Here is a 16,479-nt window from a genome sequence, read left to right on the forward strand (position 1 = left end):
CCCTTCCTGGAGGTCCATGGATCTTGGAGCCCCCCCCCCCGGGGGGGATTATGTGGGGGGGTTTCCTAGAGCCCATAATCTCCCCTCCTGTGCTATTAACCTCCCCAGGCCACTGCTTCTACTTCCCACTTTCTTTCTTTTGGGGAAGGATCAGGGAGTATAGGAGATCAAACCCAGGGTCTTTGCACTAAACTACATTTCCAGCCCTTTTAAAAAATAAATTTGGCGGGGGGCAGGGAGATGGCTTAGTAGAATAAGCGCTTGCTTGACAAGCGCAAGGGCTTGAGTTCAATCCCCGGTTCTGCCAAATAAATAAATAAATAAATTTAGGGCTGGTGAGATAGCTCAATGGACTAAATGCCTGCTTTGGCAAGCGCAGGGACCACGGTTCTATCCCTGGTCATGCATGCCACGCCGGCCCCTGCCCCTGAGCCAGTAATCCAGTCTGGGTGTGGTGGCGCACACCTGTAATCCCAGCGCTGGGGAGACTGAGGCTGGACTTTGAGCCTGCTTTGAGTTTGAGACCAACCTGGGCTATAAAGTGAGTTCAAGGCCAGCCTGAATTATATAGACAAAATCTCACTAAGTCACTATACTGCCTGGGGTAGGCTTCAGCTTGGATCCTTCCGCCGCTGGGATTACACTTCTACTTGCCATGTGCCCCATATCCCTGGGTGCTCCCCTTTCCATTTGGCCTACCTTTCTCACCCACCTGTCCACAGTCAACACCCCCTTCCCTGCTCTATTCTCCCACCCCCACCCCACCCCCATCCACTTTCTCTTTCCACAGTGGTTGCATCTTAGACGTCCCCAAGTGAGAGATCTTCCCTCCCTTTGACACCCAGGTGCCACTTCCATTCCTAAAGGAGAAAGCCTCAGGCTCCTCAACATCTGCAGCTGCCCAGTCTCCAAATCTGAGCCTCCTGAAGATCTGCCACTCTCTCTAAGGCCCACCTTGCCCTGTTCGTTAGCAAACTAAAGCCCTCCTTTTATCCCCGAAGCATAATCCCAGCATCTGGGATCCACCTTGGTCCCAGGGGTCGTCGTCCTCCTCTCCCTATGCCCAATAGCACAGCTAGGGACCCAGTGCCCCCTCAGGCATCTTTTTTTCAGAGCCCCACCCTCCAGGTTGCTGCTCCGGATGAGGGCGGCTCTCCCAGCAGCTCCTGGCTGCCATTGCGGTCTGGTCGCTTTGCATGGTAGGCGTGGTCTTCGCTTGTGCCCTTCCCAGCCTCCGCTGAACAACCCCCGCTACCCTCCCCCATGACGGCAGCGACTGGGTGTGTGGCCTGGAGGGAGGGTGGTGTCCCTAGGGTGGGTGTCCCGTGGAGGGGGCTCCCAGGGAAGCCCTGAAGATGCTGGGGAACCCCTGGGGGTGGTGCTTTGGGGAACCCCTGAGGAAACCCCGGAGGCAGGGGTTACCCAGTAAGGTGAAGAAGTGGGGCGAGTGGGGAGGGGGTGGGAGGTCAGGCTTCATGATTTCTTCTCCCCACCCCTAGAAGACAGCAGAGTCTACCTCAACATGCCCCACAGGGGCTGACCCCTGCAACTTCAACCCTTGACTTCTGACCTCATCCTGAGCTCTGAGTGGCAACATAGAAAGAGCGCGCTCACACACACACACACACACACACACACACACACACACACACACACAGAGCTCCCTTCTGGATTGAAATAAAGCAGTTAAAATTCTCTAGTTTTCTTCTTAAGAGAACCTCAGGGTTCTCAAAGCTTTTCTCCCACTTAGCTGTTTCTAAACCAAAGATTCCTCAGGACCCCACGAAACCCCAGTTCCTCAGCCCAGACATCAGACATAACAGGGTTTTTTTGCTTTCGTGCTCCCTTGTTTATTTGGGGACAAGACCAGGAAGAGGTCTGATAGCTCAGGGTGGGCACTTTGTGGCTGTGCATCTCCGTAGGGGTAGAAATGATGTGCTTGGTGGGCATCAGAAATGCCCGGGTCCAGGCATCAGGTTATGGACAGGTATCATTTGGCCTCATTTGTAGTATGGCTGCCGCTGTGTGTTGAGGTCGCTGTAGACATCTGACCTTGTACCTTGGAGCTCCTAACAGGATGGAGACCATCAGTGGATAGGGGCCTACCAAATACACTTAAAACAAGACCCATCCTGTTTACAACAGCTTACAAGCTTCTTCACCATCATGGGCATGGAAGACCTCTGGATTTTAGTCAAGTCCATCCTGTGTTCCCCTTTACCCGCTGCTTCAACCTCATGCTTTAGCCTCAGGGCCTTTGCGCATGGTATTCCCTCTTCTCAGAATCTGGGTCCCTTGGATCTTTCACCTCCTTCTCCCCCTTCAAGTCCCAGCTTGTGCCCCATTCTCAGAGGGCATTTCTCACTTCCCCCCTCTACACTGCCCCTCTGATCACCATTCTATTAGCCTGCTTTATTTCCTTCAAGGTGGCTTCTGCACAGTGATTCTGTTAATTTGCTTCAAATCTGTCTTCCCAGCCCAGCTAGCCTGTCATCTCTATTGCTGTGGCCCCAGCATGTGGTGCATAAAGGTGCTCAACAAATACTGAAGGGCTGGGTACACTGGGGTGACATCTCACCTGCTCTTAGTAATTGGAACACCCCCTCAGTCTCCTGGATCTCACCAAACTTTATACTTTAAACCAAATTATATACTTTGCAAATAAACTTGTTATCCACAAGTCAGGCAAATCCGGAAAGCCGGTTGCAGACCATGAATTAGATTTCAGGGTTCGCAAACAGGGGGTTAGGGTGAGAGTCTGTGGAGCCAAGAGGCAGGCCTCAGGCAGAATCTATGAATCCTGCTGCACGGGCAGTTGGGGCGTGTCTTACTGTGGGAAAGGGTCTCAAAGAACCTTGTGAGCCCCCAAAAGGAGGAGTCTTGATGGGAAGGGAAAGCTGGGACCATGTCACACCACATCATGATTTTTGTGTATGAGTGGTGCTGAGCCTGGGACCCAGAATATTGTTCTCACCATGCAAACACTACCACCAAGCTACATCCCAAAGCCATGCATTATGACTTTTAAGAAGGGGCTCAAAGACTCTTACATTACTCTGATTATATAGAGGAACGTGGGGTGGGGGTGTGGGGTGTGGGTGTAGTTTTCTGAGGAGTCTGTAGTATCAGCTTTTCAAAAGGATGTGAGATTCAGTAGCCCCCAAATGCTAGGACTCCTCTCTGTTTGGTACAGGGTCTCACTACACAGCTCAGACTCATAGTGATCCTCCTGTCTCAGCCTCCCCAGCACTGGGATTACAGGCATGCACCACCACTCCTGGTCTTGGTGGCCGGTACAGTGTACCTAGGATTCCAGGGCTGGCTCGGCATGTGGTACTGGGAATCAAGCAGGTGCTTAGACCATCAAGCTATCTGCCCAGCCCCTGGCCTTCTCTCTTTAAGAGTTGCCAAACTAGGCCTGAATTCTATCCTCTGCCTTACTAAAGGCCTCTCCCAGGAATCAGCATGTCCTGGGGCCAGGCTTCTTCCAGAGTAACTCTTGCCCACCCCAATCCCCAAGATGGGTCACTGGACTCAGAGACTTTGTAGTAAACTACATTCTCAGATCTTGTCTATTTCTTATTTTGAAACAGAGTCTCGCTAAATTGCTAAAGTGCTAATCTGAGATCTTCCTGCTTCAGCCTCCCAGGGTCCAGGAATTACCAGCCTGTGCTGCTATCCTGGGCTCCTTTCTTGACCTTACAGAGTCGTATTTCCTCTCTACACATTTTAAGCTTAGCATAAGGTTGGGATCATCCCTTAATATGGCTTTGGATAGATTCCAACCTTGATTTCAAGGTTGGGCGGAGCTGCCAGGAGAGAAGTGTTAAGGTAGTTGGGAGGCATGTTTGTGAGCAGGAGTAGGCAGGAGTGAGAGGTGAGAAAGAGTCTGGGGGGGTGATTTCCTTACCTGATATGGTGATTCAGTCTCAGTGATGGGCTGCTTCCGGGTCACTGGGGTGGGGGTGGGGAAGAAAGGGTACAAAGATGGACAGGGCCGTTATTTTCTTTTTACTTTTTTTTTTTTTTTTTTTATGTGGCTCTGGAAATTGAACCCAACACCTTTACATTGAGCTACATTCCCAGGTCTTTTAAATATTAAGATAGGGTCTCACTAAGTTACTTAGTTGTTCCGGCTGGGCTTGAACTTGTGATTCTCCTACCTCATGCAAAGGGGTATATCTGTATATCCAGCCCCTCCCTCACCAGCCCTGTGGGTGCCTGTGACCTGGGGGATTACCCTGAGCCCCCACTAGGTCAGTCCTCAGTGTCCTGAGCCAGCCCCACTTACTCTGGGCAGTCTTTTGCCCCCGAGGGACCAGTCGGCCTAGAGAGTACACAGCCAGGGCAATGAGCAGGGTCAGCACCAGGTCTCCCAGCACGATCCCCGCCAGCACCCCGGGGCTCATGGGGGAGCAGTTGTATCCTGTGAATGCAGCATAGAGGTTGGGGCAGTTGGTGTGCGTGCATTAGGCATGGAAGGTGGACATCAGCAGAAAGAGGTCTGGGAAGGTTGGAGAAGAGACAAGAAGGGGAGGGCGGGAGGTAGAAAGAGAGATTTCTGGGTCTGGCCTTACCACTCTGAGCCTGGACAGGACTGAGACCTGAGGACGGAAGAAGAGGTAAACTGAGGCATGTAGCTATGACTGAGCTGAGAGAGGATAAAAGCTTGGAAAGGTGAAAAGCAGCATCTTGTGGGACCTGGCGTCCTGGTGTCGAGGCTGCCGGACATGTGTGGCCTCTGTACTTGCCTGCCCTATTGCGACATCCTTGCATGTCCCCTCCTTCTGCTTGTACCAGGGGCCATATCTTAAGATCTCTGGCTCAGGGAGAGACCCACAGGTTTGGGGGGACCTGCTCCCTCCCACCCTCCCCTTGGTATTTCTCTCCTTGCACAGCTCCGGGCCCTGCCCCTGTCCGTGCTTGGGGAAATGGGAAATGGCTGCAGAAGCCCCCAACTCACCGGCCACGGTCAGAAGGAGAGGCAGGAGCAGAAGCCGCCAGGAGGGTTCCAGTCCCCCCATGATATGCGACACTGCTGGACTGTCCAGGGGGCCAGTAGACGTGGCGTGGCGTCCAAGCGAGTGAAGGAGGAAGTCTGAAGTGGGTGGTGGCAGGAGGAGGAGGGGACAGTGGGGAGGGAGGAGGGCCAGGCAGAACAGCAGAGAGAATCAGGCCCAGGGCCAAAACACTGTCCCTGACGACTGGACACAAAGGACAAACAGGTGTATGCATCCATTCTTGCTCTTCATCCCCTATCAAGGGCCAGACATCATTGTGACAAGAGGGCTGGTGGTTGCCTATGACTGAAGCTGGCTCTGCCTCTCCACAACAGTCTGCAAGGCTCCTGGGCCTCAGCATCTTCATTTGTAAGATAATCTCTTCCAAAAAGGAAAGGGTCCAGGAGATGGAGGGAGGGAGGAGGGAATGAAAAAAAGATTTTTTTGGTTTTTTTTTGCGGAACCGGGGATTGAACTCAGGCCCTTGTGCTTGCCAGGCAAGGGCTTATTCTATTGAGCCATCTCCCCGGCCACAAAAAAAAAAAAAAAAAACATTTTGAGCTGTGAAAAGTATAGACACCCCCACCCCACAGCACATGGGATCATTATGTACTAATAATTTTAAAAAAATTGGGACTACAGCGGTATGTATTTGGTAGGTTTCTAGTGGGGTTTATGTGAATTTTCATACTTAGAAGAGGGCCTTGGGGCCGAGGAGATGGCTCAGTAGAATAAGTGCTTCCCTGGCAAGCGCAAGGGCCTGAGTTCAACCCCTGGTTCTGCCAAAAAATAAAATAAATAGGAGAGGGCCTTGTCAGCTTTTTATAAGCATCAGCTAAAATTATGGCTAATATTTGATCATCAGACCCTTGTAGTAGTTGTAGGATATTAAGAGAGAACCGTGAGAGTGTGCGTGCTAATGCTGCACAGGACTCTGTCATAAATGTTAAATCATTTCATTCCCAGACCTTCTTCTTCTTCTCCACGCTACAGAGAGGCACAGAAAGATACTTGCCCTTGCCTGAGGTCACAAAGCAAATAAAGGTGGAAATGAAGCCCAGGGCAGAAAGGAAGAAAAGAAAAAAGGAGGGAAGGGGAAAGTGAAGCAAAGCAGACAAACAGGGACGAGAATGAGTGTCACAAGTACACCACCACAGACAGGCTTGCACTTGAGGTAAGGCAGGTGGGAACAACACGGCCACCACTGGGCCGAGCTGGGCTACCCTGGCCAATGAGGAAGTGGTTGGCAGCAAGGACTAAAGGGGCCACCCAGGCAGAGACAGGGACTTCTAGTCCCCCAAGGGAGCCTGAGCTGAGGCTGGAGAAGGAGGAACCTGAGGTTAGGGTGCGGGGGATGACAGCTACGGAAGCCTCCTCCCCCATCCACAGGTCACACCCTGGTGCTCCCAGCCCGGGTTCTGGAGAGAAAGGGGAAGCTGGATGCTGGTCATGGGGCAGACACTGGGTGCCAGTGGGGGAGGGAGAGAGGAATCTGGAGGCTACAGGAGGCTCAGGCTGCTGGAGGCCGCTGCTGCCCAGGCCTAGCAAAGCCCCGACACCCTACAGAACCCATTAGGGCCTAGACAGAGCATGGAAGCTCAGACCCTCGGACTGCTGGGCACAGCAGGACTCTCAAGGCAACCTGAGTAGAGTGAGCGAGGGGCAGTCGGAGGTCACAAAGGCCCTGACCCGGCTCTGGTGGTCAGAGCCTCCCTGTGGTTGTAGAACAGACTGTGATGGCTCAGATGGGAGCAGGAAACTGGGCCACTCTGCTGGAAAGTTTTGCGGAGAGGACTTTAAGGTCAATTTGAACAATGACTGACACCTTGCACTGCTTCTGAAATGTTAACCATTATTGTCATGGTCATCATGATTGTTATTAGCATGTTCAGCATTGAGTTCTGGGCTCCCTTGATAAAAAGTCCTCCCATACCCAGGCACAGTGGGAGCTCAGTGGCACACACCAATGACACCAACATTCCAGAGGCTAAGGCAGGAGGATCGTGTCAAGTTCAAGGCCACCTGGAGATATAGAGTAAGTTCAACGCCAGCCTAAACTACATGGTGAGATCTTATCTTAAAAAAAAGAACAAGCAAACAAACAAAAAAAGTTAAAAAATAAAATTAAAAAACTCAAAAGGACTAAAGATATATCCCAGCACAATAGTGCTTGCCTAGCATATATAACCCATGGATTTGATCTCTAGAACCACAAAACAAAGCCATATGAAACATCCAGTTTTGGTGGCACATGCCTTGTCGTCCCAGAACCTGGAGGCTGAGGCAGGAGGATCACTGTGATTTTGAAGCCAACTCATACTATAGAGTGGGTTTAAGACCAACCTAAGCCACATAGTAAGACTCTGTCTCAAAAAAAAAAGAAACAAAGCAAAAATCCCTCCTTTAGCCCTTCAGCCTCAACCTCTTGACCCCATCCTCCAACTCCCATCGGGCGTGAGCTATCCCCCAAAAGACACAACAGGGTACACAGGCACCGTCCAATGAGGACAAGTGTGGCCATCAGGATGGGCTGGCGTCTTGGAAGCCCCCTTTAGTTGCTGAGCTGTAGGAGGCCCAAGGGCTCCCAAGGGAAGGAACTCTGGTGGTGGCAGGCATTGGTGGTGGGATATGAACTGTACAGTTTTTTAACCAGCTCAAAAGGAACTTTTTTGCAACAGATAACAACCATGCTGGTGCCGACCATGAAACAGGGTTAGACTGCTGTCTGGGCTGGGTCGGGGGATAAGGCCCCCTCTCTGGGGAAAGAAAGAAGATGAAATGGAAGGCATTCCACCAACTAAGTTGTGCCCAAGGTGGGTCCAGGCTACAGCAAGATGACAGCCTCACCTACAACCTGCAAAGCTGCCCGATCTCTCCTGGCAGTGAGCCAGGAGCCAGGGAAGGTCCAAGCTGACCGTCCCAGAAACCAGGCTGAGTTCTGGCCTCTGTGGAAGCAGCTTATTCTGCCCTCAGAAGCCAGAAGATGCTTTTGAAAAATGAGACAAATATGGTTGGGGTGTAGCTCAGTGATAGAGCACCTTATCACATGGACAAGTCCCTAGGCTCCCCCTCTGCAGGCAACCAACTCAGACACTTAATCTTTTAAGTGGCCAGAAGAGGTTAGCACAGACACTTTACAAAAGACTTACAAATGTTCAATAATAAGTATGTGGAACAGCATTCAACCTCATTAGTCATTAGGGAAATACAAATGAAAAACCACAGTGAAATGCCAGGGCACACCCACTAGAATGACTAAAATTAAAAAGACTGATCCCATCAAGAGTCGGCAGAGATGTGGAGCAATGGGAATCGCATCCGTCGCTGGTGGAAATGTGAGACAGACGGACCACTTTGGAAGACGGTCTTGGTGGTGTCTTGTAAAGTGAAGCATTCACCTCCTCAGAAACACAGCGATTCTGCTACTGGTCATTCACCCAAGAGAAATACAAATGTATATTTACAAGATGTGCGGGCTCTGAAAGATCTCACCCCCGCCCCTCTTTCTCCCCTCCCCCCATCTCCCTCATGCTACTCGCTGGTTCACTGAAGACACTGGCCTCCAAGCTACTCTTTGAATGAGCTAAATTCAGCATTGCCTCAGGACCTCTGCACCTGCTGCTCTGCTTCTGCGATGGATGGCTCGGATGTCTTCTCCAAAACTCACGTTGCTTTTGTAACCGTGTGAAGCAGTGGAAACTTTAGTGTCAGACGAGGACAAATGTGAGGTCGCAGGCCTGTAATCCCAGCACTCTGGAAAGTGGAGGCAAATAGATCCCAAGTGTGAGCTCCACCCGGGCAATTTAGAGACATGGTGAGGCCCTGTCTGAAAATACAAAGTCAGAAGGGCTGGGCATGTGTTCAGTGTAAAGTCCGTGAGTTCAGATCTCAGAGCACCCCCTACACACACACACACACACACACACACACACACACAGGATGAGGTCACCTCAAGAATGCATTATTACCTTATCAAGGGAGGGAGTCTTTAATGAAAGGGGTGAATCCATCCGATTCCCCCATCTCTCCTGTGATAGCTTGCGCTTCTGTCTTGTGTGACTCAGCATAGAAGCCCTTGCTAGATGCTGGCACAGTGTACCCAGACTTCCCGGCCTCCAGAACTGTGAGCCAAACAAACTCCTGTTGGTGACACTTTACCTCGTCTGCGGCTCTGTGCTTCAGAGGCAGAGAAGGCACCGTGCCTGCCCTTAATGCTTTGCCCAGAGCATCTGTGTCACTGTCACTCTGCAAAGCTTCGCGTCCTCCAGGTCTCAGCCCATGTGTCCTCCTATCCCCAAGGCTGTGCTGATGCCACTGCTAAAGTCCTCCCCACCGCACGCGCGCTTGCACACACACACACACACACACACACACACACAGAGTAGTTTCTTTTTCAGCCTGGTATTTGTCATACCTGAAATTCTCAGATCTCTGTGTTCCTCATTTGTACTACTTATCATTTCTTGTAGAATGGAAATTCCATGAGAACAGTGACCTTTCTGTCCCATTCACGGTTGTATCCCCAGTACACAGCACAGAAGCTCAGTAATTATTCTTTGCATATTGACTAAGTGACTACCAGTGGTAAAACGCTGGATTAAATCTGGCTTCTTTCTTGTATCTGAAGAGTTTTAAGGGTTCCAAAAATATTTAATCTCTTGGCAGATAAAAATGCTAGTGTCAGCCGAGCCTGGTGGCAAAAGCCTGTGATCTCCGCATTTTGGGAGGCTGAGGCAGGAGGATTGAAAGTTGCAGTTAAGCCTGAGCAATTTAAGGACTTAGCAAGACTCTGTCTCAAAATAAAACATCAAAAGGGCTGATGTTGACTGTCACTCAGTATAATTACAAATTAGATGGACAGTACTGAAAATAAAAGCCCATCTCCCCAATACTGTAGGATCCCATTTATATGGTGTACTCACAGTAGTAAAATTCACACACAGTGAAGCTACAGTGGTGCGGGGCTGAGGATGTAACTCAGTGGGGCAGCACTCGTCCAGTGTGAGCAGAGCCCTGGGTTTGATGTGTTATATGCAAAACAGTAACAACAATGGAATGATGGTTGGAGGCTGGGGTGGAAACTGGTGTTTACTGGGTGTCTTGGAATGTTCTGGGCTGCTGTCAAAGATTATCTGATAAGAAGCATAAAGAAAAGGGACTTGTTTCTCATAGTTCCAGAAGCTGGGAAATATGAGGTCACAAAGCAGAGGGCAAGAAAGCACATGAGGGAGAGAGAAGGCAGATGAGGACCAGACTGCTTTTATACAAACTGCCTCTCAAGGTGACAGACTTAGTCCTGAGGAAGCCATGTTCACCCAAGCGTAAGGACAGAGCCTACATGCCCGGATCACTGCCCTCCTCAGACCTGGTACTGGGCATTGAATCCTGGATCTTCACACTGAGCTCTATCTCCAGCATCTCCCCCTTTTTTACTTTTTATTTTTGGAGACAAAGTCTTGGTAAGTTGTTAAATTCTCCAGACTGGGTTCAAATTTGTGATCCTCCTGCCTCAGCCTCCCAGAGTCCTAGCATTACAGGTGGCCACCACCACGGCTGGCCTAATCACCCCTTGAAGGTCCCAATCCTCAACACGGTTGCATTAGTGAGACAGGAGATTAGGGGGAGGCAAAAGTGGCTGGGGTGGTAGGCATGACCCTTTAATTACAAGATCCCAGACACAAGAGCAGAGCAGTTCCCAGAGCCTGTATGTGGATTTCCTGTGAGAACCTGAGCAGGCTGTGAGATGTGGGATCCCAGCACCACCCCTCAGGACCTGTATGCAGAAGTTCTCGCTAGTTTCCTCGAGATTTGGACAATATGAAGGACACACCTACAACATGAAGAACTCTCTGTCCATCATAACTTTCCAACTTAGCCCACGCTGCATTTCCCAGACACAGAGACACTTTTATTTTTGCTTTTACCTTGTTTTTCTCTTTTCTCAGCCTGAGCTTGCTCTGCAGAGCCAGCTTCTCCCCTTCTCTTCACTTTTACTTTCCCGAATAAATTTGGCTGCTGTTTTTTTGGCTCATTCCATCCAATTCTTTGTTCTGGCTAACAAGAACCTGGAATCTAACTCCAGAGGAAGAGCCGAGCAACCCAGAAGCTGGGAAGTGTAGTGGCTGAGCCGCTTTAGAAGCAGGGTACTGGCGGGGATTAAGTTCCAGCACATGAACTTAGAGGGACACACTCAAACCGTAACACTGGATATGGGGCTGCTGTTTCAGAAGATGAAAAGCGTTCTGGAGATGGATGTTGGTGGTGCGTGCAGAATATCACGAGAACGTTTATCGCCGAACTGTGCACTGAATGGTTAAGAAGGAAATGTTTATGCTGCAGGGCTTTTTGTTTGTTTCTGTTTCACGGTGGTCTTGAGGATTGAACCCAGGACCTTTGTACTGAGATCCATTCTCAGCCCTTTTGATATTTTTATTTTGAGACAGGGTCTCACTACGTTGCCAAACTGTCCAGGCTGGGCTCAAATTCATGATCCTCCTGTCTCAGCCTCCCAAAGTGCTGGGATTCAAGCATGTGCCATTGTACCTGGATATAGATAGATAGATAGATAGATAGATAGATAGATAGATAGATAGATATAGAGATATATAGAGATATATATCCACAATAAAAATCTTAAAAATAAAAAGAAGAACAGTGCCCTCAAACATCCTCTTGCTCCTCTCCCATGGGAGCAGGCCATGTGGCGCCAGGCTGAGGGTCAGATTTCCCAACTCCATTTGCATTTAGAAGGCCACACAGTTCACTCTACCTGCTTGCAGGGTGGGCAATGAACAGGCGCTTGGGAGGTCAGAGCCACTGTGCAAGGCCGCAGCCTGCTCCCTTTCCTTCCTGTCTCACTGCTGAAATTCCCACGTGTGAGGGGAGACCCTGGAGCAAGCTTACCAGGAAGCACTGTGGAAAGGAACAGAAAGAAGGCAAGAGCCACAGACCCCTCACTTGGAGGAGCCACCCCAGCTCTAGACTGCCAAGCAAGGCAGAAACTTTCCATTTGTGGGAGAGTCTCTGAAGTCACTAACCAAGGAGTCCTCCTTCCTGATACACACACACACACACACACACACACACACACACACACACACGTTGTCCCTCCCATTAGGGAATCTGAGCTGGCTTGTGACTTGCTACCCACCCCCAGTATTCGGGTTTGAACCAAGTTACTCCCAGGTCTTTTGTAGGGGGCTGGGGAGTGGGAAGGAAGTGTTTTGAAACAGTGTCTCGCTATGTAGTTTAGGCTGACCTTGATCTCACTGTGTAGCCCAGGCTGGCTTCAAACTCACAGTGACCCTCCTGCCTGAGCTTCCTGAGTTCTGGGGTTACAGCTGTGTGCCACAACATCTGTTTTCCCAGTCCTTTTATTTATGATTTTTTTTTTCATTGTTGTTGTTTTTTGTGGTACCAGGGATTGAACTCAGGACCTTGCACTTGCCAGGCAAATGCTTATTCTACTGAGCTATCTCCCTGGCCCATTGAGACAAGTTTTTGCTAAATCTGTAAGTTTCCCAGGCTGGGCTCAAACTTGTGGCCCTCCTGCCTCAGCCTTCTGGAGTGTTGGGATTATAGGCATGTGCCTCCATGCTGGACTTTAGGACTTGCTTCAGTCCAGAACACAGTGGAAGAGATGCGGCCTCGTCCTGAGCCTGCACTTTAAGAAGCCCACATGTACAGCATGTGCTTGTGTTCTTGGGACTCAGCCACCATCCTCTAAGGAAGCCAAGCTCCCTGGAGAGCAAGGCCACACCAAGCAGCCCTGGAGGATGAGGGACTGAGACTACACTAGATGGGGTCCACTGTCCCAGCCACACATAGAAATTAAAAAGTAAGCCACTAAGTATGTTGAGAAAGGCAGAGCTTGAATTGGAAAGTAAGAGAAGATGGGGCAGGAACTCCAGCCTGACGAGGAGAACTGAAGACCCAACAGAGAAGTCCAGGCTGGCCTCGAAGTTGTAAGGTGATAAAGGGGACAGAGATGCCAAGCTTTGTTCTGCTTTAGTTACTCATTGGGCCTCCCCCTGTTTTTTAACCAAAGTAGCTTTAAGTCCTTGACTGTCTTGGGGGAAAATATGAATGATGCTTTTAACAAGGAACAAGTTAAGGGCCCAGGAGTTTGTTTGTCCTCCGTCCCTCTGTGATAATCTCGATAGCAGTTTCATTTTCTCACCTAGTTTATTTTTGGAGACACTCCAGCAAAGGCAGCCTGCCTTCAATGGCACACCTGGGTTGTGAGGTTGATGAGACTGGGAGGATAAGAAGGCAGGAGCCTGAGATTTTATGAGTCTTAAATAAAGGGCCAGGAATGTACCTGCCCTCTTTCCATGTGGTGGTGTCTTGTCTCAACTCCACATAGAGAAAAGCCCCATGGACAAGAGCCAAGGCACCCCAGGGGCATCCACTGCTAGAGCCTTAGACGGGTGACTGAAATCTCCTCAGCTTTTTTATACCATCCCAGATACCCACCTCATACAGCTGCTGGAGTGACCCTAATCAACCCCTTGTGGAGAAGAGCTATCAAATTAGCCCACAGAATCATGGGAAATTGTAAATCTCGGACTGAAGTCACTACATGAGGGGGTTCTCTTCCAAACCAATGGACACCAGGAGGAATGCTGATATCTTAGAGGCTTGAGCTAGCTGAGTGGAAAATGATGTAGATGTCAGGTGCATACCTGTAGTTCCAGCCAGCACTCTCAGAGGCAGAAGCAGGAGGAGCACAAGTTCAAGTCCAACCTGGACAGCTATGAAATTTATCAAGGCCCTGGCTCAAAACAGAAAAATTTAAACAATGTTTAAAGAAAGGCTAGGGACATGGCTCAGTGTGAAAGCCCTGGATTCAATTTCTAGTACCACCAAAAAAAAAAAAAATGTGTGAAGGCTTGTGGTTGAAGCACAAGCAGTAAAGGAAGGTGTAGCATGCAAACAGCAGAGGAAGTGACAACTTTGGTGTCTCTGGACTCCCTCCAGCCTGTCTTCCTGTACCCCACCTCTGTGTTTCACTTGGCCAGCTCTGCTCTTCCTCGCTTCAGCCCTCTTGCCTCCTTAGAGAACCCCAGAGCTTCTGCCATTTCATAGGCACCATGATTTAAAAAAAGTCATGGCCCTGGGTAGGAACCCAGGGCCGCCACACTGAGCTACATCTCCAACTCTTTCTTATGCTCTTATTTTGACACAAGGGTCTCACTATGTTGCTAAATTGCCCAGCCTGGGCTCAGACTTACCATCCTCCTGCCTCAGCCTCCTAGAATGCTTAGGATTACAGGCAGGTGCCATTTCAGGTACCCTTCCTGCCCATGGGTAGGGCAAGCTGAAAGGACCAAGAGCTTAATGCCCCGGAGAGGAGTTCTCAACCTACAGCTGAGTGGGGTTGTTGTGTAAAGGCTCCTTTACACTTGCATGGCACAACTTAGGGGCATAGTCCACACTGGCTCCCAGAAACCCCCAGCAAGATGAGCTCTGAGCAAGCTGGCTAACACACCCTTTGCTTCCCTGCCCTGTGTGTCTTCCCTGCTCCCCACGGGTCTGCCCAGAGCCTGTCAAGTAAATCCACAGCATTGAAATCCTCTTTATAGTGTGTGGCTCGAAGAGAACACACACAAGGACAAGGGAAGTGTCATCCCAGAAGGGAGCATGGACACTGCGTCACCAGGACAGCAGATGCTGTGACATCTTCGAAGCCCTGCCTTCTTTTCAAAGAAGCTGCCTCTTCCATAGTCTGAAAGTGTAAGCCATCCGCATTCAGGCCAGTGGAGCTCTGACACTCTGACCATCCAGCAGGCAAGGTTCTTATAGGAATGTTCTAGAAGCTGCCTTAATGAGACAGGGAAGGGACGTGTTTGAGGGTGTCAGACCTCATTAAGTCTCTAGGAGAGCCAGAAACACCACCACCGCTGCACTGCTGATGCCACCTAGGACATGCTGCCAAGACTTCTGCATTAGATGCCTGGGAAAATAGTCTGTCAGTTCCTCATGAAGTTAAATATATACTTACCATGTGATCCAGCAATCTCCTTTCCGAGGTATTTACCCAAGAGAAGTGAAAACTCAAGTTCATACAAAAACCAGAACAATATGCACATAGTGGTTTTATTTGTAATTACCCCAGGCTGGAAACAACCCATATGTTCTTCAGTGGATGAATGGATAAATAAAGCAATATATCCACCCAAGGGAATACTATGCAGCAATAAAAAAGAAGGGGCTAACAATACATACGTTAGTAAAAAAGAGGAATGAACTATTCCTCTCCAAAAACCTGACGAAGGCCGCCTGAAATGCAGTGTGTTAAGTACAAACCCGATTCTAAAGGCTACGTCCTATGTGATGACATTTACATGACATTCTGGTAACACCACAGAGACAAAAATCAGATCAGAAGCTGCCAGGGGCTGGAGGTAGAAGAAGTAGTTAACTTCAAAGAGAATGGGGGACTTTTAGAGTGATGTAAATATACTACATAGGAGTATTGGGGATTAAACCCATAACCTTAAACAGAATTACAACAAAATGAAAATTTCCATTTTAGTGTGAGGTCCTGAGTTCAATTCCCAGTACCCCCAAAACAATTTCTAGTTTGAGAAGAGGTATGTGTAAGTTGCCAGCCTGGCCTTGAACTTGTGGTCTTCCTGCCTCAGTTTACTTGAGTAGCTGGGATTACAGGCATGCGTCACCACCAAGCCTGGTGAATTCTTTCTCTCTACGTGTATATTTTTATGGTGTTGATTATATGGCTACATGCTTTTGTTAAATTATACCTGGATTTAAAAGTCTGTTTTAATGAAATTGGAACTATAAGCACAAATCTCTAGTTCTTGGCAGCTGCAGTGTTGACAACTGTCCAGGCGTCTCCCACCCTAGGTTGTCAGAAGTCGCCAGCAAGTGCTTGTTTGCCAAGTGAGTGAGGTGAAATGCCAGTGGTCCACTAACAGCTTTTCTTCTTCCTCTCCCCCTCTTTCTCTCTCTCTTTTTTTCTGGTATATGGAGTGTTGAATGCAGGGCCTGCACTCCAATCTACAACCCCAGTCTTTTGGGGATAATGTCTTACTATGTAGACCAGACTGGCTTTGAACTATGTAACCCAGATTGGCCTCCAACTCACAGCAATCCTCCTGCCTCAGTCTCTTGAAGTCCTTCTGGGATTGAAAGATTGTGCCATCGTGCCTGGCTTATTTTTTTATTTTGAGACAGTCTCAGTAAGTTGCTGAAATGCCCAAGGTAGACTCCAACTTGCAATTCTCCTGCCTCCCCCTCCTGGAGTGCTGAGATTTCAGGGGTGTGCCATCGTGCTTGAGTCTCTTCTTCTCTTGAAACAGAACTTGTAATTGGGAGTGGGGTTCTCTCTAGCTAAGATTGTGTTTCTTAACCTCAGTAGCAGGTGTGTCCATATTACTGTCTTTTAGTCAGTGGAACGTGGCAGAAATGATTTGAATAATTTCTACTTTGTGTAAGAAAGGGCAAAGCACGTGTA

General features: G+C 49.3%; 1 protein-coding gene and 1 long non-coding RNA gene across 2 annotated transcripts; both read right to left on the reverse strand.

Annotated features, from left to right (window-relative positions):
• Positions 1-1,833: 1,833 nt before the first annotated feature.
• On the reverse strand, positions 1,834-5,146 carry Tyrobp (TYRO protein tyrosine kinase binding protein). The gene is made up of 5 exons (XM_004636746.2): positions 4,964-5,146; positions 4,578-4,604; positions 4,292-4,426; positions 3,911-3,954; positions 1,834-2,069 (listed from the first exon to the last, which is right to left on the reverse strand). Exons 1-5 carry the CDS (start codon positions 5,022-5,024, stop codon positions 2,001-2,003), a joined length of 336 nt encoding a protein of 111 aa, XP_004636803.1. The 5' UTR covers positions 5,025-5,146; the 3' UTR covers positions 1,834-2,000.
• A 3,399-nt stretch (positions 5,147-8,545) lies between these two features.
• LOC111818219 lies at positions 8,546-9,986 on the reverse strand. Its single transcript, XR_002822258.1, has 3 exons — positions 9,923-9,986; positions 8,969-9,121; positions 8,546-8,753 (listed from the first exon to the last, which is right to left on the reverse strand). It is a non-coding gene; the product is annotated as an uncharacterized LOC111818219 (long non-coding RNA).
• Positions 9,987-16,479: the final 6,493 nt, after the last annotated feature.

This window comes from Octodon degus, unplaced genomic scaffold (genome assembly GCF_000260255.1).
Source record: "Octodon degus isolate 3935 unplaced genomic scaffold, OctDeg1.0 scaffold00083, whole genome shotgun sequence".
Taxonomy (NCBI): Eukaryota; Metazoa; Chordata; class Mammalia; order Rodentia; family Octodontidae; genus Octodon; species Octodon degus.

What these genes read in the sequence shown, in the direction of transcription:
- Tyrobp (XM_004636746.2), bottom strand. Translation starts at nt 5,024, where the DNA reads ATGGGGGGACTGGAACCCTCCTGGCGGCTTCTGCTCCTGCCTCTCCTT. An exon ending in TCTCCTTCTGACCGTGGCCG is followed by an intron (nt 4,605 to 4,963) that starts GTGAGTTGGGGG and finishes TTCCGTCCTCAG; the next exon opens with GTCTCAGTCCTGTCCAGGCT. An exon ending in AGACTGAATCACCATATCAG is followed by an intron (nt 2,070 to 3,910) that starts GTAAGGAAATCA and finishes CCATCCTGTTAG; the next exon opens with GAGCTCCAAGGTACAAGGTC.